This window comes from Peromyscus maniculatus, chromosome 3 (genome assembly GCF_049852395.1).
Source record: "Peromyscus maniculatus bairdii isolate BWxNUB_F1_BW_parent chromosome 3, HU_Pman_BW_mat_3.1, whole genome shotgun sequence".
In the NCBI taxonomy this organism is placed as follows: Eukaryota; Metazoa; Chordata; class Mammalia; order Rodentia; family Cricetidae; genus Peromyscus; species Peromyscus maniculatus.
This window is the reverse complement of record NC_134854.1, coordinates 44,780,511-44,808,080: the sequence shown is the minus strand read 5'-3', so window position 1 is coordinate 44,808,080 and position 27,570 is coordinate 44,780,511. Positions and strand designations below refer to the sequence as shown.

Genomic DNA, 27,570 nt, shown 5'->3' with positions numbered 1-27,570 from the left:
TAAAAATGCAAGTTGTGCTGAGCTGGGATGTAACATGAGCAGACTGGCATTTGTCAGAACAATTCATAGAAACCAGATATATTGGTCCATACTTTATAATGGAATGCCTGAGGAAGGCTGAGCCTGTGAGCATATTATCCAGCTCATATTTTGATGGTGACAGTCCCATTGGCATGGCTCAGGTTCTTGCAAGGACCCGCCTCTCTTGGCTGTGTAGCTCATGTTAGACACAATGGCAGCTGGACTTGAGAGAACAAACGATGATCTAGTCAAACAAGAAGTCAGAGAGAGACTCGGGGTCAGGCTCAGACTCCTATCACCATTCCACGCTGTGATAACTCATTCCAGAGAGTCAACATTCCCTTCTACTGGCATGTTCTCAGTGACCTAAGGACTGCCCATTAGACCCTACTCCTTTAAGGTCCTGTTCCTTCTTCTACAACCATTGGAAACTAAGCCTCCAACATATAGGCTTTTAGAGGGTAAACCAAACTATAGCATCAGATAAGAACAGATGGCCTGTATTAAGATCATGAAAGAAGCCGGGCAGTGGTGGCACACGCCTTTAATCCCAGCACTCGGGAGGCAGAGCCAGGCGGATCTCTGTAAGTTCGAGGCCAGCCTGGGCTACCAAGTGAGTCCCAGGAAAGGTGCAAAGCTACACAGAGAAACCCTGTCTCGAAAAAAACAAAAACAAAAATAAAAACAAAAACAAAAAAGATCATGAAAGAATGATGGTGCATGGTGTAGGGAGAGAATTTTATGTAGTCAGTATATAGATGAGAGTACCTAAAATGAAGATGTAGAGGAAAGAGGCAAGATATGTAAGAATGGAAAGCTGTCCAAGCTCAGGGATGGAAAACAACTGACATAGGACAGAGACAGTGATAATGATGTCCCAGAGAATTAATGGAATTTTTGAGATTCATAAAAAAGAGTTAGATACTACTGAGAAGCCTCTAAGCCAATGACATGAAGTGACTGCTAGGCTTGATGTTGACATGTCACTATCAATCAATAAGGAAAGGTTGGGGATATGGCTCAGCTTGGATCACTTGCCTACCATATGCAAGGCCATAGGTTAGTTCCCCAGCATTGGAAAAGCAAATTTATTAAGCCATCACTGAAGTGAATGGAAATGGACTTGGAACTCAAAAAAAAGTGATTTTATTTCTTATTCTTTTGTTTGAAGATGGAAGAGACATGATTATATGTGTACACTACAAGGGAAGTCTTGCAACAAAGGAGAGATCAGGGACCAAGGGGAGACTGAAAGAGTGAGGTCCTCTGAGGAGGCTGGCACAGGGACACCCATGAGCATCACGGCGCCAGAAAGCAATGGGCAAAATCATCAAATGAAGGAAGGCCCAAGGCAGCGTAGACCACCTACTGGGCATTCTTCGTGCAAACCAGACCTTCTGTTGTCGGTGGTCTAGTTAGTACTTTTAAGATGGCCAGAAGATGGTACCAGAAAAACTACTCGAACACATTCCAGAAACCCCAGACTGGAGACCTTGGGGTGAGGAAAGAGAGCCAGATACTTTCTTTAGGGAAAGCTCACTCATGACAGCATGGATACTAAATTTGTTGGAAGCTTTCTAAGTAGCAGGCACTGTGCTGGAGTTTTATGATAACAATTCTCTGAGACTTCATAAAAAGCAATTATCCATAATCTACAGAGGAGAAAACTGAGGCACACAGTTTACTCAAGTGATTTGAGATATGACAGTTTTGATTATTTAAACACAATGAGTTAATGATAACAATGGGCATAAGTTCTTGAAGCCTTCAAGAAACAACTATGTAAACAGTCCTGAGAATGAAAGGGAGGAGCGAATCAACACCTGAGTTGAACTGTAAAGAGCGGGCAGAGGAGTTAGCTTAGCTGGATGGAGGAGGCGGGGAAGAAATAACTGAAGGAGACAGTGCAAGCAAAGGCTTAAGGGTGGGAAACATTGCACTGTTGAACAAGGACTCTGAAGCCACAGAATGGAAAGAACACAAAGAACGGAAGAGTAGACCAACTGCTTCCTGGCCCCGGATATGGACCCTGGGATTGACCACTGAAATGCTAAGGGTTGTGCATTAGGGTCCTGTTAATGTGGACCAACTATGCTAAGTGGAGAGAAGTGCTTGTTAGAGTGCTGGTAAAGGTCTTTTTGTAAGGCAAGGAACATATTTAAAAGAGATTTCAAAGGAAGTTTATGAAAGAGATGAGATTTTTGAAGGAAATGATTATTGAACAGGAAATATTCACACCAGCAGCAACCAGAAACTATGGTAAAACTTTAGCATAAGCTCCCATGTTGGCCAAGTTTGAGCTTTTTCAGATATCAGGATGAGTCAGAGAAAATATCTGCCTTTAGCAGACATATTTACTCAAAAAGTGTGGAGGCAGCAGTCTAATGCCCTACTAATCTTAGGAAAGGGTATTAAAGAAAACTGCTCATTTCTAGCATGCAGCCTTCTGCAGCACATACGCTCTGGGAAGTCACAGAAGAAATTACTCTGCAATATGTAGAACGTGATGAATCAGAAGCAGTAAATTAATGGCAATTTATCTACCACTACTTCAGAATTGCAGCAATTTTTGATATTAAAAAGAGCTTCATGCATGTAGAAGCGAGAAATGTGGAATTCCACTTAACTGGGTTGTAAGCAATGGGGCGTTATTTGGGATGCTTCTTAAAATACTATGAGTTTTTATTAATAAAAGCCAGGTGTTTACACCTGGATTCGTCCTTTTAACTATTCAAGGCAACCCGGACCATGGACATGAATTTAGGATGAATTTGAGCATGCCTACTCCTTTGCAAGTCTAGCTATGACTTCACTTTGTATTCAAGATTCAAAATCTAAAGAAGAGCTCTGGGCTGGCCATGACTATGTATAAGAAAAGAATTACCCTTTCAAAAAATATTTAAAGATATAAATATTTACCCATAACACTTGAAGATGTTTTAAATTTTTCTAATTTTTGTTCTAAGGTGTTTTTTTCAGTTTGGATTATGGATAAAAAAAATCTTAGCATAAATTAAATATAATATGTATGCTTTATTAAAGCTATTTGCATGCCAATAATATTGGGAGATGTATATAGAAATAATCAGTAGATGCAAATGGATTGTATTTTTCCAGATTTCTTCACTATTTTACCTGATAAGAAAGTTCTTTGCACATATGACATAGGTACATTGGGATGACAAAGATAAATTTCAGAATAAATTGTCACCTAGCTATGAAATTTTTGCTGTTACCTTAGGGTCTACCATGCCTGCTAGTCTGGAATTTTCCAGACAAGGCTGAGGATTCCTTCTAAGTTGGTCAGATGGAATTACCACTCTGCAGAGTTTGTGGTCTTGACTTCTTTCCCCATACATCAGAGGCAACTTCTGAGGACAGCCCAGCTCTTTGGCAGCCTTATGGGACAACTCCTGTCACCCAGCACTCTTTCCTTTCTGCCATGAAATAGTAAGCTGGTTCTGCTTGCTTCCATACAGCAACAGAAGATTCTTCCTTTGACAATCAGTCACCTCCTTAGTAACAATTTATTTGTCTCTGCCTCAGATTCTAGACTCTTGAGTATCCAAGGGCAGGTTCCTTCTAGACAACCCAAAGTAATAGCTTGTCCCCCTTCTGGAGCCTAGTTTCTGCACTAGAAGGTGACGACCAGGAAACAGACCTCCTGAGACCTTACTCTATGATGAATTGGAATATCCCTATAAGCCTATGGTTACTCATTTGGTCAAATTAAAGCTATTTTAGAACAGTAAAAATATAAATCTGAAGAAATAGAATTTCCTCAGCTATTCCATTACACATACATACCACATACCATACCGTGTGTGTGTGTGTGTGTGTGTGTGTGTGTGTGTGTGTGTGTGTGTGTTTGACTTTCTAAAATAAGAAGGAAAAAAAATAAAAACAGGATTCTCAGCCGACCAGTATAAAGCCATCTTCAGGATTTTCAGACTGTGTTGTGTTCATGTGTGACATGAGGTGAGACTAGGCCATGGTAAGGTCCCTTCTAGCATTCAGTCCCCTGCAGACCCATCAGCGCCCGCCAGCTGGCTGTGTCACCTCCCTCCTCCCTCCTGGGTGGACTCGTGACTAAGTGAGGCCTTCACTCTTCATGCAGTGACTCTCAGCTCTCCTGGAGATGCCCAGAGGAGAGATTTTCCAGAACTAATAACATGTGTTTGTAGACATTGCCGTGGCTACCATTGATGCCTGGTTATAAATGATACTAACAACCCCTGAGAATGTTCCACAAAGGACTTGAGCTCAGCACATCAAAGCAAAAGTCCACAGTCCCAGTCTCCACCCAAAAACCTTCCCCTGTTCTCCCTACTCATTAACAACATCATTGTTTTCTCCATTACCCATATTTGAAAATGTAAAGTGGTCATGAGGTTTTACTTACCTCCCCATACTGGACAGACAGTTGATCTTGACAGAACACTGTATTTTGAAATAGAAAAGTGCCATTCCTCCTGGAGCCTTCACACTAGAACAATACTAGACAAAATGTCAGTCCCATCTCATTGCAATACAGTAGATGGGCAATAGATGTAAAGGTAATAAAACTTCAAACTCCTTTCTCTGTCTCCCAGGACAGCTTTGTCTCTTGACATGCCTGGATTCCCGACTCCAACTGTCTCATAATGTGTTTCCCTCCCTCTAGTACCTTCCTCTTGACATGCACCTCCCCGAATGCAGCCCAATTTCTACAAATCTGACCCTAGTATTCCTGTTCTTGTAAGTCATAATGGTCCCTCAGACCTCGTGCGATCATGTTCAAACTAGCAAGCTTGATGACCACGGCTTTAATTTCGATCTGCCACCTTCTTTGCACCACACACAGGCTCCTTACCCAGCTGCACCGGATGCCTGATTTCACCCACCTCCCACTACTGGCATCTCTAGCTTCTTCCTAAGACTTCCTGTAGGTTTGCCTACACTGGAATTCTCCCTTCTTCCCAGATGAGGTCATCCTAATCACACAAAAGTTCTTCCATTTTCTTTGCATCCTTATTTGAAAGACAAAATAGAAATAAGGTAGCCTTCCTTTTCCTACAAATATAAAAATTCTGTAAGACAATCAGTTTGTTGTATTTCCTGGAAGATAGCAGGCATTCATATTCTAGATGGAGTATAAGTTTTACATCATTAATATAGAGAAATAGTTTTTTCTTCAGTCTCATTGGCTCTGATTTTAATGTTTTCTCCATTATTTACTACATGTGGTAACTCAAAAGATCTTTCCCTTTGGAAAAAGAAGGCACATTAGAGTGTTCACAAGTACACACACACACACACACACACACACACACACACACACACACACACACACAAAGACCATAGCTAGCATCAGCCTGCCTGTGACCAGTCAGAAGGCCAGGGCCTTACTAAAGGACAAGCCAACCATGAATTTGCACATTCTGAGGCAGACAGGAAAAAGAGTGTGTCATTATTGCTCAGTAGTAAATGAGTAGGTTGGTGTGAAAAGTGGAACAGTGTATATGAATTTTAAGCTGTAATAAGGTCAGAGACCTTCCATCTGCCATTCTAAGAGTTAGCAGTGTCTCTGCAGGCTGAATATTTTCATAAAAACAAGAGCTTTAAGAGAAGAGTTAGTGCTGAAGCCAGTCAGTGTGTATTAGTAATGCTGGGAGCTGACGCAGCCAAGGATGACGCTCGGGACCAATTAATTCAAAGCTGGTTTTAAAATAAAACAGAAGAAGATACAATAAATCAGGAGTTGAGCTTCATTTAAATACAGTGGGTGACTGGCATAGACTACTTGAAACAACTCGAAACCAAGGAATATCTCAAAAGGCCAAAGACAGCTAAGGGTAAGTACCACAATATGAAGCTTTTTGCAAGCCATGAGACAGCATTATGCCATTAAAATCATGAAAGAAAGCATTAGCTATCCTGTGTCAACCACAAAGCTGAGAAAAGGTTTTAGAAATGACAAAGTTGGAGAATTTGTCTTTTTTAAAGACATGTTGCTGATATTAAAAGGTAACTTTTAGTAACAGTCCCAAGAGGAAAGAAAAGGGATTAAAGTCTTACCTGAAATCTCAGATTAAAGCAGGAACCCCTCACGGGTTAGAAGCCCTCTGCCAAGCTTTACACAAGTCCCTTCTTTGCTTTTTGAGACAGTCTCTCAAAGTTGCCCAGGTAGCCTTGAACTGCCAACCCTCTTTGCCTCGGCCTCCAAAGTGGCTGGAAGATTGGACTGTACCCCAAATCTCAGCTTTCTTCATAATTTCATGTTAGACTAAGGTCATGGCTGAAACATATTCCTAAAAAATTTTAAGAAAAGGATATTCATTTCTATCTCAATCATATTTGTTTTATCATTTTTGTTTTCATTTTATAGTTTAGGTACTTTCTAATTTATAAGGAGATTGAATTCCAGAAGTTTCCAAGTTGGGTGTTCAGAATACAGAATGTATTTTTCAACATACGCAGCACTATATACAACACTCAGTCCATAGTCAGTCTATAAGGAACATCAGCCTCCAAACTGTGGGGGCCAAATGAAGGTAGATCCTGGGGTCTGGAGACCATGAGATCTGAAATGGCAATGCTCAAAAGCATTGCAATTGCTTTCCATATCTGAATGTTGAGCTTGTACTCAGCACATGTGTCAACATGGGGAGTTTTCATTTGTCCTTATGGTATTCAGAACACAGTTCTGTAAGCACAGAGGAAGCCCAGACAAGTTCAAGAGCATGTTCCTGCCTTAAGGGCTCTCACTTGGCTCCCAGCCACTCTTCTTTGTTCTACAATGCCTAAAAAATCCCATTCATCCATTCAAATATAGTATCATAACTTCAATTTTTAAAGAAATATTGTATTTTCTCATTTAAAACTTGATATTGGAAATAAAGTATCATTATATCACTTTCATGTTATCAAAATTCTGGCTATCTAGGGAAGATAATCTAATAGTTTAGGAAGGTATCTTCTTTCAAAAAACAGGGAAAATTTGATAAAGTCATAAAAGACTTAGGAATAAGAGCTATTCTTATTTTAGAAAAAGATAAGTTGCTATAACCAATGCCCAGGTTTCATCAACTTGATGGGGACTTACATGGCTGTCATGCACTAGAAAATGAAGAGACTCCACAGGGTGAGTCATGATGCTGGACTTAAATAATCAGGGACTGAAATGCACTCCTGCCTGGACAACAGCTCCCCAGGGTAACTGAGGTAGACAGTTCAGAAAGAATGGGCAGTCACAGGTCCTAGGACACTCAGAAGGCGAGCCTGAACCTCACCTGAAGAAAACCAATAGGCTTCCAGAAGATGCAGCCAATGCTTCACACTGAAGGACAGCAGGCGTATAAACATAAGCGTGGGACATTTTTCCAAAGACAAAAGAGGCTAAGTAACAGAAGTTGAGGAGGTTAATCATGGCACACATAAGCAACCGGAAATCGGAGCCAAAGCTCTAAGAACAGTCGGGAGATGCTTTTCTTTAAAGAAATGACCCTCCGCACATCAGTGTTAGTTTCACAAGGAGAAGCTAACTAGACCCTGGGCCTCTCAGGAAATTACTCATTTTTCTTGTCTTTGTGGATAGTGTTAAAATGATCAAATTTGGTTTTCTGCATCTTTGAATTTGATTCCTCTGATGAGAACTGATGCGAATTCCAAATGACTTCTCGTGAAGAGTGTGGGTGTTTAGTATTCTATGAAGACTTTCTGGGTGAGTGCAACCAGAGCCCATGAATAATAGAAGTGGTGCATATCTGTCGAGTGTAATTATAACAGTGAATTATGCTCATCCTGCGTTCTGCTTCCTGTATACATTAGTTTAACACTGGAACACGCTGGCTAAAGACCTGTGAGGATTTTACTCTGAAAATAGCATGCCCTTATTTTTAGCCTTTATCTTTGAGACAGAGTCTCGTGTCGCCCAAGCGTGCCTAGAGCTCAATATGTGAGAGAAAATGATCTTGTGACCTTGAACTTGCAGTCTTCTGCTTTGTCATCACTCATGTTGGGATTGTAGCATGAGCTATGAGATCTGGTTTACGTGGGACCCAAGGTTTGATGAGTGCCAGACAAGCCCACCTCTAACTGAGCTACACACTCCCAGCCTGATTTTAGCCAATTTTAATAGAAAAATATTACATCTGATTGAAAACATATTTCATGGTAGAGTTTAACCACTACTTTTTTAATTTCCTTAAGTTTCTAAAAATAAGAAGTATAGAGAAATGGTTTCATTTAAAATTCCTCTAGGGTCTAGATTTAAATGAAATCTTGTTCTCTGCATTTTGATTAACTAATTGCCCTGATTAAATGCTTGTTAAAATGATAAGATGGAGTTGCTTAAAATGCCACCAATCTTTGCAAAGGAAAGTGGATATTAGTAGATTGTAACTTTAAAAGTATACAAATATTGTTTTCATGTTGTCAAATGACTTAAAGATCCAAAGAAGCAGACGGGGCTTTTTAAAAACTACAATTCGGTATTCCAGTATATTTGAATTACTGCTTGGTGCCTACATTTCTAAATACTTTTCTATTCATTTATAACACTTTCTTTGCAAAAGTGAGATTATGTGAGTCATACAATTTTATAACCCACTTTTCATATAAGAACATGTTAGAAGCACATTTCTATGTCACTTTTTTAAAGCTCTACAACAGTAATTTTTTAACTAAAGGCGAGGGTCATGTCAAAATGTCGAAGAAGGCATATAGTTTGAAAGAATTAAATTTTACATTTAAAACACAACAGTAATATAAAACTAATGTTTTTGGGCAGTGAGGTGGTTGTTGCCCGTGTTGTGTGTGTGTGTGAGTGTGTGTGTGTGAGTGAGTGAGTGAGGGAGCGAGTGAGTGAGTGAGTGCGTGCGTGGGGGCACTCGGCTTGTTGTTGTCGGTGACTTCCCCCTTCCCTCTACCCCTCCCTTCCCCGGCCGCCGCTGCAGTGGCCGCTCCCTGGGCCGTAGGAAATGAGCGATAACGATGACATCGAGGTGGAGAGCGACGCTGACAAACGGGCTCATCATAATGCACTGGAACGAAAACGTAGGGACCACATCAAAGACAGCTTTCACAGTTTGCGGGACTCAGTCCCATCACTCCAAGGAGAGAAGGCATCCCGGGCCCAAATCCTAGACAAAGCAACAGAGTACATCCAGTATATGCGAAGGAAAAACCACACGCACCAGCAAGACATTGATGACCTCAAGCGGCAGAATGCTCTTCTGGAGCAACAAGTCCGTGCACTGGAGAAGGCAAGGTCAAGTGCCCAGCTGCAGACCAGCTACCCCTCCTCAGACAGCAGCCTCTACACCAACGCCAAGGGCGGCACCATCTCTGCCTTCGATGGGGGTTCAGACTCCAGCTCAGAGTCCGAGCCAGAAGAGCCCCAGAGCAGGAAGAAACTCCGGATGGAGGCCAGCTAAGCCATGCGGGGCAGGCCAGCAATAAAAACTGTCATCTCCATCGTCTCCTCCTCCTCCTCTCAGTTCATCGTTAGAACCCTCAAAACCATCGAAAGACTCTGTATTTTCCTTTCCTCTTTATTAATTCTTGTTTTTGCATAGACGCTCTTGGACAACAGCTCTCATCCCATCCCTGTGTCCACTATTTTTAAATGTATTCCCTTCAGGGGTTCCTGTCCCCACCAGAAATTTTAAACCAAAACACCCTAACTTGGCAGCTCTTTCTGTGGAGGACAGACAGCCGGCCAGACCTCTGAGTACATGGTGTCCTGCCCACGCCCCCAGCTCCTCCAGCCCTCAGAGTGTGTGCCTGGAGGACGCCTGGCCCGCTAGGCCCTCCCTCCCAGTCCCTGACCTCTGTTTGGTGGACTTTGTGAATCTCGAACTGCTCTACTTTGACAAGATGACCAGATTGGAGGAATGAGAATTAAGCCCCTCTCCTGTAAGGATTGTTTTTTGGGAAAGCTGTCACTCCTGTTGAGAGACCAGATTCTTGGAGAGTCTGGTGTAAAGGAAAGCGGGGACAGATTGGCAGAGTCCTTGGCATGTTTCACTCTTCAGTTGCTTAAGTCTGCAGAGCCAGCCTTACAGAGGGTCACGTGACACTGGTATGTACAGGAGATGGCAGCAGTGAGCCGGCCTCCCTCCTGGGAGTGGTGGGGTGGTTATTTGTGGGTGGGACAGGGAGGGAGTCTTAGGTGGGGTAGAGGTTTTGTATTAAGGGCCAGTGATGATGTTTTGATATTTATTTCCTGCTACTGAAATTTGAATCTGAATGAAATGCCCCTATTTCTGATGATGTCGATATTGTAAAGCGACAGATTCATAAAGCAATGATCAAATCTTCATTTCCTCCTGTGTGTATTTCTAAGAAACAGAGCCAACTATTTTGTATGTAAATACCAAGAGCGACTTACCTGGTACTAAACCCACAGCCCAGCACAGCCTCCCTGCCCTCCTTGACTCCAGTCCTGGAACTTGTCGCCACTGTGTGATCCAGCCCTGGCTCTGGCTGTGGTCAGCAGATCCCAGTGAAGGGTTTCCTGTCTTCGGGCTCCATTTCTCTGTCCTTTGCCCACTCTGTTGCCGGCATTTGCTGATTGCTAGTGTATACTCCGTAGTCTCAGTCGGTGTTTGACTCCATTCCATGGAAATAAAAAGTATGTTGTACATACTGCCCAAGAATTGTCTTGCAAGTTAAGGCTTCCCCTTTACTATAAGAATATAAATAAAAAACTTATTTTAAAAAAAAAAAAAAAAAAAAAAAAAAAAAAAAAAAAAAAAAAACTAATGTTTTTGTAATATGCCTTCTTGAGAATTCTTATTGGCTAGTATCACATTAACCTGAGATTTTCTGGGGTTTGTCCTGTTATTCACTGGCCTCCTGCATGAGGATAAATGCATTATTACATCAACAAATGGGAGGATAGGTTTACAATGAGTGTTGAAGATGGCACCTCAACTACTAAGCATCCCCTTTACCAGAAAATCCCTGTTGCTGGGCTTAACTCTTTTGTATTTAATTTTTAGATGTCATACATGAGTACTGTATTTATGTCATTTCCACCCCCACAGTCTCCCCTGTCCAAGTTCACCTGTGCTCTCCCAACTTCTATTAAAATTCATAACTCCTTCTTCTTTATTATTGTGTCAAATACACATATGACTCTCTGGGTCCATTAGTGTTGCTCATATGTTTAGGGGTCACCACTTGGGATTTCATAATCTATATAGGAGTGCATCTCTGGAGAAAACCGATTTTCCTTCTCTCGGCAGTCATTAATTACCTGTAGCTAATCATCCAGGGATGAAACCTTGTGAAATTTCCCCATCCACGTGTCAGTTGGTTTTGTGGTTATGCAGGTCTTGTTTAGGCAACCATATCCTTGAGAGTTAATGAGTGCAGCCTCCCTGTCATATATAAAGGGCAATATCTCACAGCAGACATCTTGGTCCTCTGCCTTATACAATCTTTCCTCTCCCTTTCCCTAGGTGTTTCCCAAGCCTTAGCTGTAAGGGTTGTGGATGTATGTATCATTTGAGGATGAGCTCCCTGTGGCCATTTATTTTTTGTACTTTGACCAGTTGGAGATCTCCAGAATAGTCTTCACCTGCTTCTAAAAAAAGATTTTTTTTTTTTGAGACAGGGTTTCTCTGCGTAGTTTTGGTGCCTATCCTGGATCTCGCTCTGTAGACCAGGCTGGCCTTGAACTCACAGAGATCCTCCTGGCTCTGCCTCCCGTGTGCTGGGATTAAAGGCATGCACCACTACTACAGCATATATGTATACAAACTATGTATACATACATACAATACAATACAATATGTATAGAAATCATATTGGTTTGGGAAAATGGCAGTAGTAAGTTCTCCTCTGGGGTCTATGTTTTCAGTCGTGGGTAGTTAGGAAGGTATATAGTAGCAAGCATGAATCTCCTCTTATTGACGATTGGACCTTAAGCACAATTAAGCAGCTTTTAGTTGCTCTCAAGATAAAAGTGTTACTATTGAACCACTGGAGATACCTTGCTGGGGTGGGCCTTGTTATGGTTCATAGGTTTTAAGGCCAGATTGAACTATTGATGGCTTTTTTCTCTTGGCAGCTTGCATAGCACCTTCTGATAATATCAGAGCAAATCTGCGTGGAGGAGACTTCTAGGTCAATTCCTCCAAGTCATCTGTCCAAAATGTGTGGGACCTTCAATTATATAGAGTCTTACCTTCACGTTCTTGGAGGCAATCAAGGGCATTGACAGTAGCCTATATTGTTTGGGGAATCCCTTATATTCTCCAAACCATCAACTTAAAGGAAGGGTCCCCATGCCTGCCTGGCCCTGGAACATTCCTTGGATGATCTATGGCTCTTGGAGAAACATCATCCTAAATAGAGAAAAACTCGAAGTAACCCTGTTAAAATCAGAAATGAGACAGGGGTGTATATTTTCCTCACTCCTTTTCAAAGTGGTGCTTGGAGCCCTAGCTAGAGCAGTAATACAAGAAGAAAATTAAAGGGATACAAATAGGGAAAAGTGAAGTCTAGTTATCCCTATTTGCAGATAGTTTAATATTATATATAAGAGGTTCCAAATATTTCACCAGAAAACTTTTAGAATGAGCCACACTTTCAGCAACATAATAAGCCACAAAAATCAACTTATCATTAGTCTTCATGTATACCAATAACAAACACACTGAGAAGGAGATCATGGAAACACTCAAATTCATGATAGCTTCAAAAATATTTAGAAATAAGCCTAACCAAAGAACCCTATAATAAAAGCTTTAAATCTCTAAAGAAAGAGATTAAAGAAGACATTAAAAAATGGAAGGACCTCCAGTGATCCTGGATTGTTCATGGAAGCACAAAAAATCCCAGATAGCCAAAGGAATCCTGAGCAAAAAGAACATGCTAGAGGGATCCTTTTGCCAGACTTAGAACTAAATTATAGAGTTGCAGTAATAAGATCATCATGATACTAGCACCAAAATGGGTGTGTAGATCCATGGAACAAAACAGAAGATCCAAATATGAGTGTGTCAAGTTATAGCCATCTGATATTTGATAAAGAAGTCAAAAATTCATACTGGAGGAAAGACAGCATCTTCAGCAAATGGTACTGGGGAAACTAGAAGCCACATGTAGAAGAATAAAATTTGACCCATGTCAATCACTCTGCATACAAATCAACTCTAAATAGATCTAAGATTTCAATGTGAAGCCTGAAAAAAACTTCTAGAAGAAAACATGAGTTTAACTCTTATATTTCTTACAAACTTTGCTATTCTCGTTTTTGTTCCTAATTCTCATCAACAACATGATAGTATGCTACAAATCCTCCTGTGTACTCCATGACCACTGTGTCACTTCCCAGCACTTCCTCCATTACTGCACTGGGTACAGGTGTGTGGAGCCATCCTGAGGCAGAAGTTGATAACCAGCTTAAAAAGACCTGAAGCCACTCTTTCAAAGGAACTGTTCTAATAAGAAATCATGTCCCCTTAGTTCACTAAATCAGACAAAAACATAAATGTGGCTGTTTGAACTGTGTGCAAACTGGTCCTAAAAGATTTCTTCCATGTTTTATATGTGCAGACTTCAGGGAGACAAAATATTTATTTATGCAATATATACAGGAAAGCTGTGTGTTCAGCAGTCATGATCAGAACAAAGGATGTTTTGCGATGGGTCATTATCATTATTTAACAGTTTCCATTTCCTGAGGAATGCTTTGTTCAAGCAGTGTTTGGTTGGTACAGCCATCGGGAATTGGTGAAGTGCTTTCTGTCATTTCTCAGATGTGGAAATATATGACCTCAAGGATCTAACTCTTCAAACAGCTTTCATGGAACACTTATCCTAGGAAACTTCCAACACTGAGCTTCAAAGATCCAGCATTTTTAACATTTGACCCCTAGGTTCCTCTAATACCCAATGCTGATAGAAGATTAAAATCAAATTAAAATAATCATAACTAGTGAAAAATGAATAAAATAATTTAGAACAATTATGTCTCTCTTGCTGTGATTCGCAAGCAGAAAGAACTTTTTCTGATTTACTAGAATTTATTAATTGTATAAACTACTGGGTTCTGTTATATTTATACATGTATATAGTTTACTTTGGTAATCTTTAATCCCTATTGCCATGTCCTACCCCCCAACAACACTCATCCCCTTTCTCTACCTCCAAGCCCTCCTTTTACTTCCATGTATTATTCTCTCTTGTTCTTTTTCCTTAATTAATGTTATTATACATACAATAAATACAAATAGAACTTCCATTCAACACTGTACATAGATTGAGAGATGATAGATAGATAGATAGATAGATAGATAGATAGATAGATAGATAGATAGATAGATAGATAGATAGATGGGTGGGTGGGTGGGTGGGTGGGTGCGTGGGTGGGTGGATGGATGGATGGATGGATGGATGGATGGATGGATGGATGGATGGATGGACATATAGACAGGTAGGGATTTATATTTTAGGGCTGACCACTTGGAAATGGAGAGCTAATTGGAGGCTCATCCCTGGAGAAGACTGATTCCCCCTCTCTCAGTAGTCATTAATTACATGCAGCTGATCATCAAGGGGTAGGGGCAATTCCCCTCATCCATGTTGGCATGTCAGCTGGTGTCATCACCCACTCATATGTCTCACCATTTTCATTTAGAGTCTGTGTTGACCCATGCTGTGGTTTTGCTGTCCTCCATCATCCAGCACTGCTGTACTCTATGGTGACAGTGCATTTGGTGCTCTAATGGAAAACAAAACACAAGTCTGAGTTTATATTTTGAGTCTGTATCATACGGAATATACATCTTCATTTAACACTCTTCGAATTCTTCTTAGAGAAACCTTGTCTGCAGTCTTCCTGGATGACTATTGAAAGAATTTTCTGAAAATGGAGGCAGTGGGAGAAATGCTACAAAACAAAGGTGACCCACAAGGTGGAACTCAGTTCATGGCAAAAAAAAGAAGCAGGCATCTCTCTGACCACCTTCCTTCCGGCAGACTGATCCCCAGCTCTCACGAGCAGCTGTCTCCTCCCAAAGCCTATCTAGCCTCTCATCCTGGGCTCTTGTGTTTGTCTTCTCCTCATTATCAATGTCTCCATCTGAACAACCATCCACATCTCAGTCATTTGAAAGTTATAGTCAGTTCACCAACCAAAATGTGATCTCCTCATAACCTCCGGAGGAGCCAACTTCACCCTGTTACTGTCTCTTCAAGCTCTTTCAACTCCTGGTTGGGTTACGTCTTTAGGACCTGAAATCCCATGATCCCTTTGACTTGAACTCTCCTAAGCCATTTAATCAGCCTACTATCTCTGCCATCACCTTTAACAAACTTCACAAATTACTCATTATGTTGCAGCCAAGCAAGTATCTTTCAGAAAGTATTTCTTTTGGGGGGAAAAATGAATAGTGTCAAGAGGACCACTTCCCTGATGTTTTCCTTCTCAATTCACAATGTCTCCTATACCTGGGGAATCTTTAGGCATCTAGTTTAGCAGTTTGTCTAAAGAAGTTACATCTCCCTTTATTACAAACACTTTAACCCTGGAATCACCATCTGTGCCTTCCGTCTATTCTTCTGCATCTGGACCCTCTCAGACCACTGCTGATGTCTCTGCTCACTCCATCCAGGTGGATATCAGAAACCCACTGCCTGTTCTATGCCAGGCATGCAGTATTGTTTCAAGCCACGTATCATTTTCCATTGATTTTTATCTTTAAATCACATAGCTCCATTAATATTCAAAAGGCTATTCTCAGAGGTGGCTAAATGCATAGAGCAAACTACAATTTGAAAGGCTTTACATTTTAAAGGCAGCCCTCTGCCTCTGCCTGTCCAATGGCATCTCCTTTTCACTCCCTCTTCTCTGCAGCTGCCTTTGTTTATGAAGTTGGGTTTTCAGCTATAATAAAAAAAAACAAAAAGCTAAGATACATGAAGAGAAATATTTCTCATACTCAAGAGGTTATCAGGATCTGGAAGATTTTAAAACAAGTTTATAACATTGATTCTTAAGCTCTGAGCATTTCCTTGAAGAATTTCCAAAAAAATCTTCAAATAAACTTTCCTGGCTCTTGTTCAATTTCAGATGTGTTTAACACCTTTTTATTCTGGTGTGAATATGTATAGATGGCTTTAAAACTCTCTACATTTACAAACTGACAAGAAGAAAAAAATCTTGGTACAAAAGCCAGTGAGGTAAAGTTAGTAAAAGAAAATCTCTATACTTCATTATTACTGGATTCTAATGCCTTATAGCCTCGATCCTCATCTAGACAGCCAGGGTGAGATTGAAGGTTGAGATATATTCTCTGAAATCTTTAGTTTTTAACGTTGTCGGGTCCATCCATTGTGTGTTTCTGAATTGAAATGTTGAGAATTTGGGGGTTATGCAGTTAGAACCAACTGACAAATTTCAAAGACAACCATTTCCATAAGTTACACACACTCCTGACATCAGTTGCAGGCGTGGATTCCCACCACTCTTCCAGATTCAGTAATTCTCTAGAATACTTATGGAACTCATGAATGGCCCCTGTGCTCATGGCTGTTATTCTTAGAAGGAAAGGAAGGATGAAGATGAAAATCAGAGAAGAAGAGAGGCACAGAGTGTAGAGTCCAGGAAACAGCCCCAGAGACTGAGTTTCTGATCGTCTTCTCCCTGTGGAGTCAGGAACATATTTCTCTCCTGTAGTTATATGTGACAAGATATATAGAGTATTGAAAACCTAGGAAGCCTCCCTGAGTCTTAGTGTTCAGTTTTTCATGGCTCTCTTATGCAGGAATGATGAAGTACTCACATGTCCTCAGTTTCCAGCCCCTCAGATGATGGAACTATGTAACCTAAAGTCCATACTTTATGCTAAGGAGAAACAGGGGGTTTCCTCTCAAAATTTATAGTCTTGTTAGCAAAGGAACTTAAAATTTTATTAACATTTAAAAGGAAAACCCCAGGACAGGCAAGCTGTAAATCTAGGCAGCTGCTTGGAGGAGGAGACTGGAGAAGCAGAGAGAAAACCACATCATTTGTAACAAGCCACATGGCAGAAGAGAGGGGGAGATAATAGCACCTTAGGAAAAAGTAAGAAAGGTCAGAGCGTCCAGGAAAATATGCCCACACTTTGACAAGTATCAAAAACAAAGGAAATAAATAAATAAATAAATAAATAGATAGATAGATAGATAGATGATAGATAGATAGATAGATAGATAGATAGATAGATAGATAAATAAATAAATAAATAAATAAATAAATAAATAACTCAGTTTCAAGTCATGTTAACCCATCCATGTGGCTCCAGCTCTGTAAATGACTATAACAAGGAGTAGGAATTCTGGGAAGGAAAAGTGCATTACCTCATTGATGGAATAATTATTCCTCCCAACTCTTTAACATGGCTTAAGGTGGATCAGCCTTCCTGGCCCAGTGATTAACCAACCCCACAGGGACAGACAACTCATAAGGGAGGAGACAATGCAATAGCACGCCTCCATCCAGAAGAAGAGTCTATTCTCTTAGGAGGAAACAGCTTTCTTTGAAGGGCCTCAACAGCACTCCAGCCCTTAGTGAACACAGAATTGTTGGTGTTATTTGATATAACTGGGCTCCATGCTAAATCACAGTGTGAAAGTCTCTGATACAACCCAAAGATCCCAAGTAAAGAAACTCGTAACATTGCAAGGGTCTAGATAGTATCTTCCTAAAGCTGAAGGTAAAGCCCAGACCTCTTTTAGAGAAAGATCAAATATAAAAACCTACTAAGTTTCTTGACTTAGTATACTTAACTTAGTGTGACATTTCAATACATTTATGTAATGTGTAATTGCTAGATAGATTCACATCTCTATTACCTCACACATGTGCCAGTGTGGAGAGTAGGGACAACATTCAAAGTCCTTTCTTTTATCTGTTTTGAACTATTAAATTAATTGTTAATAATAGTTTTCATGCTGTGCTTTAGAACATTAAAAAGCCTTTCTCCTTTGCAGAGACACACCTTTACCCATTAAACACCCCCTCTCTATCCCCTGCTTCCTCACCCTTCTCAGCTCTGGTAATCAGTCTTCTAGATTATGAAGGGTAAAGGTAAATTATTTGCCTCACAGTATTTAAATCTTTCTAGTAACTCAAAAGAGTCCTACTAGTAGATCAGCTAGAAGAAGATGTGAAATCTCAGTGTTTCTTAAAGCAGGATTCCAGGACTATATACCTCTGAAACAGTTGATTTAACAAAATGAGGACTTGTGATTTTACCTGAGGCAAGACATTGCTCCCCAAACATCAGGTGTTTGGGACCACACTGAGGGACAGTTGTTCCAACAGAGAGAGTGACTGGGTGGTGTTTTGGGCTGAGGGAATCTTCACCCAGTTACTTTGCTCTTAGCAAAGATGCTTGTGGAATTCCAGGTGCCATTCCAAATGTTCAGTGACATTGGAAATGCCTGGTTTTCCCTCTTTGGGGTATTGTTACTGTAACTGTTTGCCTTCTATTCATTCATTCAATCAATCATTCATTCACAAAATGTTAAGTCTGTGCTCTATGGCAAGCATTTTGAGGAGAGAAAAAATGACCACAATAGAATATCCTCTGCCTTAGGGAAGTCAAAAACAGGCACAGACCCATTCTGTCAGTTATACGAGCTGTCATCTTTAAAATCAAGATAAAGAGGAGAAAGGAGTTGAGACTTGTTTGCTGTTTAACATAAAGTATCCAAAGACAGCATTTTGAATGTGGTGACTTCCGGGCAGAGAAGTAAAGAAAAGCTTACAGAACTACATCGTAAAGAAAAGAGCAAGCAGCACCCACCTAAGGAAGGAGCAGCTCCGGCTGTGATTAAGGACAAGGCCTCACATGATGAGAGTTTGAGACATGGGGAGCAGATATGCTAAGCAGCAGACGTTCTTTCAAGGCATTTGACAAGAAAAAGGAGAAATGAAACTGGTGTGGAAATAAGAATGGGGACGGGAGCTTTGTGGTGATGAGGCTGTGTGGAGTAGAGTTGTGAGCATCCTCACATGGAAGGCTGCAGCAGACAGAGCGGATAATGGCTAGGTGCACCCTTGAGCAGAAAGAAGGATTGGTGTGTGTCACATGGGTGGAGCAGCCTGCCTTAAGTGGGACCGGATAACCTCTTCACTACCTTCTCCTTCTCTTCCTCTCTCTGAATCCCACAGTGACCCGGTTTTCAACCCTCCTGACCTTTCTCATATTTCTCATGAGTTTCTCAATCGTCTGTTGCCCCAATGATCAGTTTCTTTGTATGAATCAGGTGAAGTTCCGCACAGGGGCACTCTTTGGAGTTCATTTTCGTACAGAAGAAACCGATCCCAAAGGTGGCCGGGCAGCTCTTCATGCTATGTGTACCTTTCCCTGTCTTTTCTCTGCTTTCCCCAATTGATTCCTTGCATCTGTTGTCTAAATGTTACCTCGCCTGCTGGCTGAATTCAGCCCAAGGGGCTGCCCTGCGGACGGGGGTTCCATTTATCACTTAGCACTGTGAGCCTGCGGTCATTTGCTTAAGGAAAGGAGCGTTAGAATGAGTAACACACAGCGCCACCTGCTGGAATTGTACTTCAATGGCAGGAGAGGAGGCTGCAGGAAGGGCCACCACAGCTTTGCTCAGCTCGCTGTTGCAAGGTGCACGGAAGTGGTAGTGCAGGTTTATTCACCAGCACTTCCTGCCACCTACGCCATTCCTTTGGCAGTGTGCCACCTGGTGCGCTTCTTCCAGTGTTTCTCTTTCCTCCCTGTGATGATTCAGTATCTAAAACTATGATGAAAACTAGCTGCGTTTCATTTATTCCTTAGAATCTCTTAGAGACTCTTATAGAATGGTGTAATTGGACAGAAGATGGTGGGTTTTCTGGGTCAGTGGTTGCGGCCATGTTCTGGATACAAAGACTCCAATGAAGCTAAAGCTCACAACCACCCGTGACGCCAACAATCGGGGACTTACCTAAGCCTCTACCGTCTGCACGCACCTGTACTCACACGCACATAATCTTTTTAAACTGTAAAAAGTTACTTTAAATTTTTTTTAACTTATTTTAAAAAAGAAGAAAATCCTGAGGTGGGTAACTCTGGGGATGATGTGCGAGTTGGATAATGTCAGCAAGGACTAGGAGAACCCCATCAATCTGTCCTCAGTATGTCTGACGCTTGTGGAATGGCTCCAGCAATCTTAGTACTCACGAATTTCCACCTAACATCAAGGGGCAGAAAGGGGACGACTTTCCCCCACCTCTCTCCTGAGCTAAGCAACCTCTCCCAAGAGACTCTGGTCATGTTTCATTGGCCAGAGAGAACAGATATGTCCCATCTTAAGTGGGCTCCTGGCAGGGAGTAAGAAGAGGTCATGCTTACCCTAATTAAATGCCGACTCTCAGACTTGGTGTCTGGGATGGGGATCTCCCCTCAGCCCCCTGAAGGCTGAGACTGAAAACACTTTCATCAATATATATATATATATATATATATATATATATATCCCGGAGTAACTAATTGGTAAGAGAAAACTCTCCACAGGTCTTCCCATTCTGGCTGTCTTCTAAGCAGGAGGCATGGTAGCTTTGTTCTTACGTCTTTAAGGTTATGAGGGTGGACAGACAGAGGTAGAAGACAGAGAGGGTGCCTTCCCCCAAGGCAGAGGCTAGATTTGTTTCATGACCAGGATAATAATGAACAGTGCCTCTCCAAGGCCCAAAGTGAGGTAGGTTTGCCAAGAGCGCCATGAAAGATCCAGGGTTTCTGAGTGCAGAGTCCCTCCCTCCCTCCGGTGCGCAGCAGGCTTACTTCCGGTGCAGCCCCCGCCTGGCTGACTCTGGGACTTCCGGGTAGGGGCAAGAGAAACCAGGACGAGCCTGAAGCCCACGCTGCTTGCTGTGTTATTACCACAAGTCCTTTGTCTCTGACCCAGGAGCCTCTGCCTGTTTCATGAAACTGTGACCAAGTAACTTATTAGCTTCAAGAGAAGGAAAAAAAAACAAAAAGCCAAAGCAGTCTTCAACAGTCCTGGAAAGGCAATCATTCATGTTTGCTATCTGCATCCTTTCCAGTGAGTCATGCTATATGTAACCCCACTCTCAAAGGCTTGTTTCTGGGAATATCTTCATTATGTAAGAAATCCCTTTCCTACAGACAGAGACAAGGCAGCGGCACTTCAGCCTCCAAGTGAAGACACACATTAACTGAACAGTGTCATTGGCTCTGGTGTCTCCTCTGCTGCCTCTCTTTATTCGCTCACTGACTCTCTGTAATTATCTTTCTTGAAATGTCAGTTGCTCTCACCCAGAAGGCCAAGGGCAATCAGCCACACACTGAATGCTAGAAGCTTTTAAAGCACACTGGCTGTCTGTCTGGGAGAAGGGATTTCTCAAAGGGGTCCCTTAGTGGTGTCAGGGCAACCGGCACTGAGTGACTGAGAGGGAGAACCCCTTCCCTTCCCTTTCATCTTCTGCAGCAGAGCTAGAAGAGAGAGTCCCGGAACTGCGCTATTTGTGACAGCCCTGTGCCTGAGCCCCTCTTCCTACGCCCTCATGGGAGCGAGGAGCGTCAGCCAGGTCCTGGAAAACTTCCTTCCTTCTCGAGAGCAAAGGATTACTGTTAAGAGCACAGGGGTCATGGATGAGCGAAGGGGTCATGGATGAGCACAGCTCTCAGACCTCTTCAGAGGAGCGCTTTTGTGCAGTGGATGGCAGTTAATTTAGAGACTCACGACTGGTCAAGTACAGAGCAAAAGCAACCATGGTGTGCTCATGAAAGACCCCCGAAGGTAGTCTTCCCTCTGGAGAGACCCTCGCCCAGAGATCACACCGAGACCACAAGTCAGATGCAAACAGCAAGAGGCTTTATTCAGGAACACGGGTACCCGGGGCAGCACAGTCCCTCAAGAGGCTCAAGAGACTGGCGCGCCGACGGGCTGGAGTGGAGGGTTTTTATAGGGTCGGGCAGCAGAAGGGCGGGTACAGAAGCGAGAAGCATGGTTTACAGGGTTCTGATTGGACGATTCAAATGAGGCCAGGTTCAAACTCAGGACAGTTCGTGGTTTTTCCCCCGAGCTCGACACGCCTGCAGGCTTGGTTACAAGTTGTTTTTCTGACCTTTAGTACCCTGTTCTGGGGCCAGGTGGCCGACCGTAGATACCCCTTTTGTTTCTGTGCCCATGTCCTCTAACTGAACTTTCCCCGTGCTTTTCAGGCCTTACCCGAAATGGCGTTAGGCTAAGCTAGTATGCTGGGGTCTTTCACTCAGTCATACATGGGAGTCTGTTTCACAGCCCCTCCCCTCGAGACTTAGAGCACATCACACAAAAGGAAGGTTGTGAGAGTCAGAGGTTGGGGAGGACTGGAGAAAACGTGTCTCGTGGACTTGACAGGAAGACCTTTGCTCTCATATGCTCACAGCCGCTGTGGTTTCCTGTATAAAACCTGCACCAGATCAAACCAGTCAACATCTCAGCACGATTAGTGGAGTAACCCGAACTAGGCGAGTCCCTTCCCCTAGCCAGGGAGGTATTGACGGTTGATGGCTGCTATGGGGGAGAGAGTCCGTTTTCTTTAGGGGTGTGATCCTGGTATGTTGACCATGCTCCAGTTCACAGATTATATAATTTTTAAAGACATGAAGTTGTTGAGGGGCTCTGATCAAAAATCATTGTGTGCAGGTATGCAATTCTCAAAGAATAAATAAATAGTTCAAAAATCAAAGAGGATGGGGTCAAGAGAATAGGCAGAGACCTATCGTGACAAAGGGTGTAAAAACTGAGGACATTTCCCAGAATCTGCTGGTGCTCAGAATTTCTCCAAATGGTGACAGCTTAAGACCCAGACAAGAATTTGTCATAGCAAAAGGATAGTAGCTGAGGAAATTAGACCAGTGTTTATCCCTTCAAGTTGAACCTGAGGGTTAAACTCAATTTATCACTAAATTCTATTTCCCTGATGGCAGTTGATTCCTTTAAAGCAAAACAATCTTTCCCACTTAGCCCAGGAGCCCTCCATTCTCCTGCTGTTCTGATGACTCATGTTTAGGAATGCACCTGCTCACGTGCACAACAGACCAGAACAGATTTCATCTGAATCCTGGGCTGCTTCCCCTCCCTCCCCCCCATCCACTGTATCCATCCAGAAGGATTCCTGAGTCTGCCGTCACGTGATGGTCTACCTGAATTGCCATCCTACTACCATGGCAACTGAGATGGAGGTCACTAGCCTGCATGTTACGTCTGTCACAATGATCCTGGAGGCAGGGGCTTCTAATTTGGATGAGATGTTTTACTGGACTACGCATGCAATCACTGCAGGTGTTAAAATGAAGGTTCTCTTTCTAATGACATAAAGGATCAAAATTCCTTGGTACAATTAGGTTGATTAAATTGAGCTCTGTAACTAATATCCCTGTAGCTCAATAAAGTTACTGCAGCTTTCCAAAGACCCCAACACAGAGGCAGGGAACACAGGAGCCCCTGAGAGAATCTGGCCCACTGTGGTTTTTAAATTAGAAGTTTGATTGCTTGTGACACTGTCCCAAAGAAACTGAATTTTCCATTAGCCCTGGAAAAAAATGACAGATATTTAATTAACCGGCTTAGAGATTAGGCAGAAGGCTTCCTGATGGATAGAGGAGTGGATATCTCTACACGCAAAGCTGGGGAAACTCACTGGTATACCACATCTTTAATGCTAAAAAGAATTCCCCAAGCCTAAGGGAATGCAAGACATGTGTGCTGCTTCAGCAGAAAGCTTCCTTCCCTGCCAGTCCTGAGAAAATATACATTCAAAAGGTGTTTATAAAGCACTGGGTGGCCACCGAGGGACCTCATATAAAGCTTAAAATGTGAAATAAAAATGCTGCTTATGAGTAAATTTGACAAAGCAACCATCAAACCCATTCGCCTATTGTTGGAAGGTGATTTGTTGCAAAACAGAGTTGGCAGAAGAGATCTCTGGAAGCAAGAATGATTTGTGGTCAGTGCTGGCAGGGAGGTTGGGAGCAGGATCCAGTATCCCAGATGGGAACTAGCCCAGGTTCGCAGCATCATGCAGAGGGGGGTTATGCTGCAGAAGTGCTATGCAGCCTTTGAGACAGCTACTAGTGGTCCAGATGAAAGATGCTGTTCGCCAGCAATGCCTGAATAACTCATAACCCTAATGTTCAATAAGGACTATGAAGATTAATGACATAATTTTGTAAGCTCTCTTAAAGCAATAGTTCTCAATTCTAGCTCCACAGTAACATTTCCTGGGGAGCTTTGAGAAATACATGTCTAGTCCAGGTACTGGAGTCCCAAAAGTTCCCATATGGAATATAATTATATCATTTTCCCTTCCTTTTCTTTCCTTCTACCCTTCCCATATCTCCATATCTTCCCCGCTTCAACCCCTCCTATATCATACACAAAGCAAAATCCCTCTGAAATTCATGTCCTCTTTTTCTATGATTAATATTGTGTTGTGGGGCGGGGTTTGTGTGCACACATTCACTCACATACCTTCTGATGAGTCTGATTAGTGTTGCTTGTATGTACATGACTTCAGGGCTGGCCACTCAGTATTGGATAACCAATTATAAGGCTCATCTCTAGGGAAGACTATTTCCACCACTCTCGGCATGCTTATTTGACTGTAGTTCTTCGTCTAGAGGTTGGGCCCCATGAGGCATCCATTGGTGTTGTGATTGCTCAGATCTTAATTAGGCAGCCATATCGTTGTGGTATCACAGGCATAGCTTCCCTGCCATTTCTAGGAGGCACAATCTTACAACAGACCTCTGGGCCCTCTGACCCTAATAAGCTTTCTGCGCTCTTCTTTGGTGTTCCCTGAGCCTTAGGAACAGGAGTTGTACCGCAGACGTATCAAGTGGGGCTGGACACCCCACCACTAGTTACTCTCTGTATTTTAACCATTTGTGATTTTCTGCGATGTCTCCATCTGACACAAAAGAGAAGCTTCTTTGATGAGAACTGTGCGTATCTGTAGGTCTAAGGATAAGTATTTAGAATGCAGTTAATATTTCTGCTGGTCTACTAAAGTAGCAGTAGAAGGTTCTCCTCAGGACCTATGACTTCACTAGCCCTAGGTAGTTCGCTAAATGTCCAGTACCGGGCATGATTGCCCTCCTGTTGAGTGGAGCTTAAATCCAATTAGAGTTCGTATCACAAAGACAGGAGTGCCACTGCTGCACCTCTGTCCACAAGTGTATCTTGCTGCCAGCTTCACTGGCTTTCAGGTTCCCTATCTGGAAAGAGTTGATGATGGTACCTTCTTAGAAGTCTTCTACAGAGTTAATAAGGAAATTAAATAAATGTATGCCTGGCACACAGAACCACCCTGCCCACCCCCCAAAAGAAATTTATTTTCTTCTTCTTGGTTAGTGCAAATAATGAATTCATGTGTATTTTTCCTCCAGTGGTTTGGCCATTGACCTGCGTAACATTCCCCTACAATTCACTGCTATTTGGTATCTAGGAGACATAAACTCATGTATCTTTCATACTTTCTGCTCCTCCAGCTGCCACAGAAGTGTCCTTTTCATTTGATGTTGGAAACGGGCCAGTGGAGATTGTGGTGAGGTCGCCTTCCCCTCTCAATGATGACCAGTGGCATCGGGTCACCGCAGAGAGGAATGTCAAACAGGCCAGTCTCCAGGTGGATCGCCTGCCCCAGCAGATCCGCAAGGCCCCGACGGAAGGTCACACCCGCCTGGAACTCTACAGCCAGCTGTTTGTGGGTGAGTGAACGGAAAGATAATCACGACTTGGCTCTCTGTTGGCTTGGGGAACCTTCATAAGGAGAAAACAAACAAGCATCCTATGAAGGAATAGAGTTCCTTCTCACAGTATCTGGGCCCCATTTCTTCCCTAAGACAGACATAAAGGAATTAGGAAGAAACTGGAGATGCCCAGATCTGACTCCGTGTCCCAGTCCCTGCACCACAATGTCCTCAACTGAAAAATCAGAGGAGGGAGATCTCGCAGGGCTTCTCTAGTTTCTGAAATTTTAGGCTTATGATTTCAAAACTGTGCAATTGTATCATTTATAGAATTTAAGAATGGGAGGGAAGGAAGGAAGGAAAGAGAAGGGAGATGAATGATAGAGAAAAAGGAGTAAAGTAAGGAGAGAAAAAGAAAATGAGCCAAGTTCAAATTTGCCTTAAAGATAAATGGAATCATTCTTTTCTCTGCCCAGTGATCTAGACAGAAAAGAATGTCCCTCTTCGTGGAGAAGAGGTTGACGTTTAACACAGCAGAAAAGTGACCTAGGAAGTGACCGGATCCGGCCACACAGCCTAATCTTCTTCACCAATAGTTTTGCTTGAGAACTTCATACACGAACACCATGTGTTTTGAATATTCCACCTCCATTTCCTCTCCTCCAGTTTCCCTCATGTCCTCCCATTGCTTTACCTTCCCACATCCATATGTTCTTTTTGAAACACAGCGAATCCACTTAGTGCTGCCAGTATGTGCATGGATGTAGGGTCATCTACTGAAGCTGGGTAGCCTCTCCGGGGCCACATCCCTGAAGAAACTGACTCTCCTCACAGCAGCCAACAATTGGCAATAGCTTCTCAGCGAAGGGAAGGACTTCATGTCCCCTTCCTCCATTCGTATTGGGGTTTTCATCTGGCCTTATCTTACACAGGTCTTGTGCGTGCAGTCACGGCCACTGTGAGTTCATGTATACAATGCTCTGATGTATCTGAAAAATACTGTCTCACTGAAGTCATCCACTTCCTCTGACTCCTACAGTCTTTCCACTGTGCCAGTATTTCTGCTTCTAACATACTCCAGATTAACCTAAACTTACTTCAAGGTAATAGTTCTTCATATGGCAAGTTGAATTTTTGATATTCTTATCTAATACTATTCATACTTTAGGAAATGAGCAGCATTCCCTTAATTGTATAAAAAGAAACTTAGTTTGAAGGACTCAGTGGATATGAACCAGCTTAGACTCCCTCTCCGGGCTTCTGGGAGTTCATTGTTCAATTCTTTCACCTATGGCAATCACCCAGGAAGAAAACATTGGTGTGACCTGGTTGCTGGTCAGTTCATCATACCTATCTCCTGGTAGTAGAGACTCACCAAGGGTCCATTGATGTTCAGAAGGGCCAGAGCCCCTAAATGTCTTTCATGATTGTGTTCTGATACATGAAAAATATTAGAAAGCCATTTTTAAAAAGGACAAAATTGGATATACACCCCTTTCATGTGTTTTTAGTCAGACTACAGGACAACAGTGATGGAAAGTAGGCATGGAAAACGAGACTGCTTTGTGAATGAGCCACGTGAGTCAGAGACCGTGGAAGAAGTGATGTGTTTAAAAATGTCCACCAGTCTTGTTTGGCTGGAACTGTTTGGGGGGTACCCAGGCAGGGGGATCGGGATCTGTCCCTGGTGCATGGGCAGGCTTCCGGGAATCTGGTGCCTGTGGTGCGACACCTTGCACAGCCTAGGTGCAGTGAGAAGGGGCTTGGACCTGACTAGGCTCTGCTGACTCCCCATGGAGACCTCAATTTGGGGGATGTGGGGATGTGGGGTGGCTTGGGAAAGAGGGCTGGGAGGTAGGAG

The 27,570-nt window shown here is 42.5% G+C and overlaps 1 protein-coding gene and 1 pseudogene across 1 annotated transcript in view; both read left to right on the top strand.

Moving 5' to 3' along the window:
• Positions 1–27,570, top strand: part of Cntnap2 (contactin associated protein 2) — a 2,081,518-nt gene that overhangs the window by 1,809,191 nt on the left and 244,757 nt on the right. The window contains exon 17 of the mRNA XM_042273149.2: positions 25,509–25,727. Within this exon, the coding sequence (XP_042129083.1) occupies positions 25,509–25,727 (219 nt within the window). The remainder of the gene's footprint in view (positions 1–25,508; positions 25,728–27,570) is intronic.
• On the top strand, positions 8,794–10,324 carry LOC143272293 (protein max pseudogene; annotated as a pseudogene).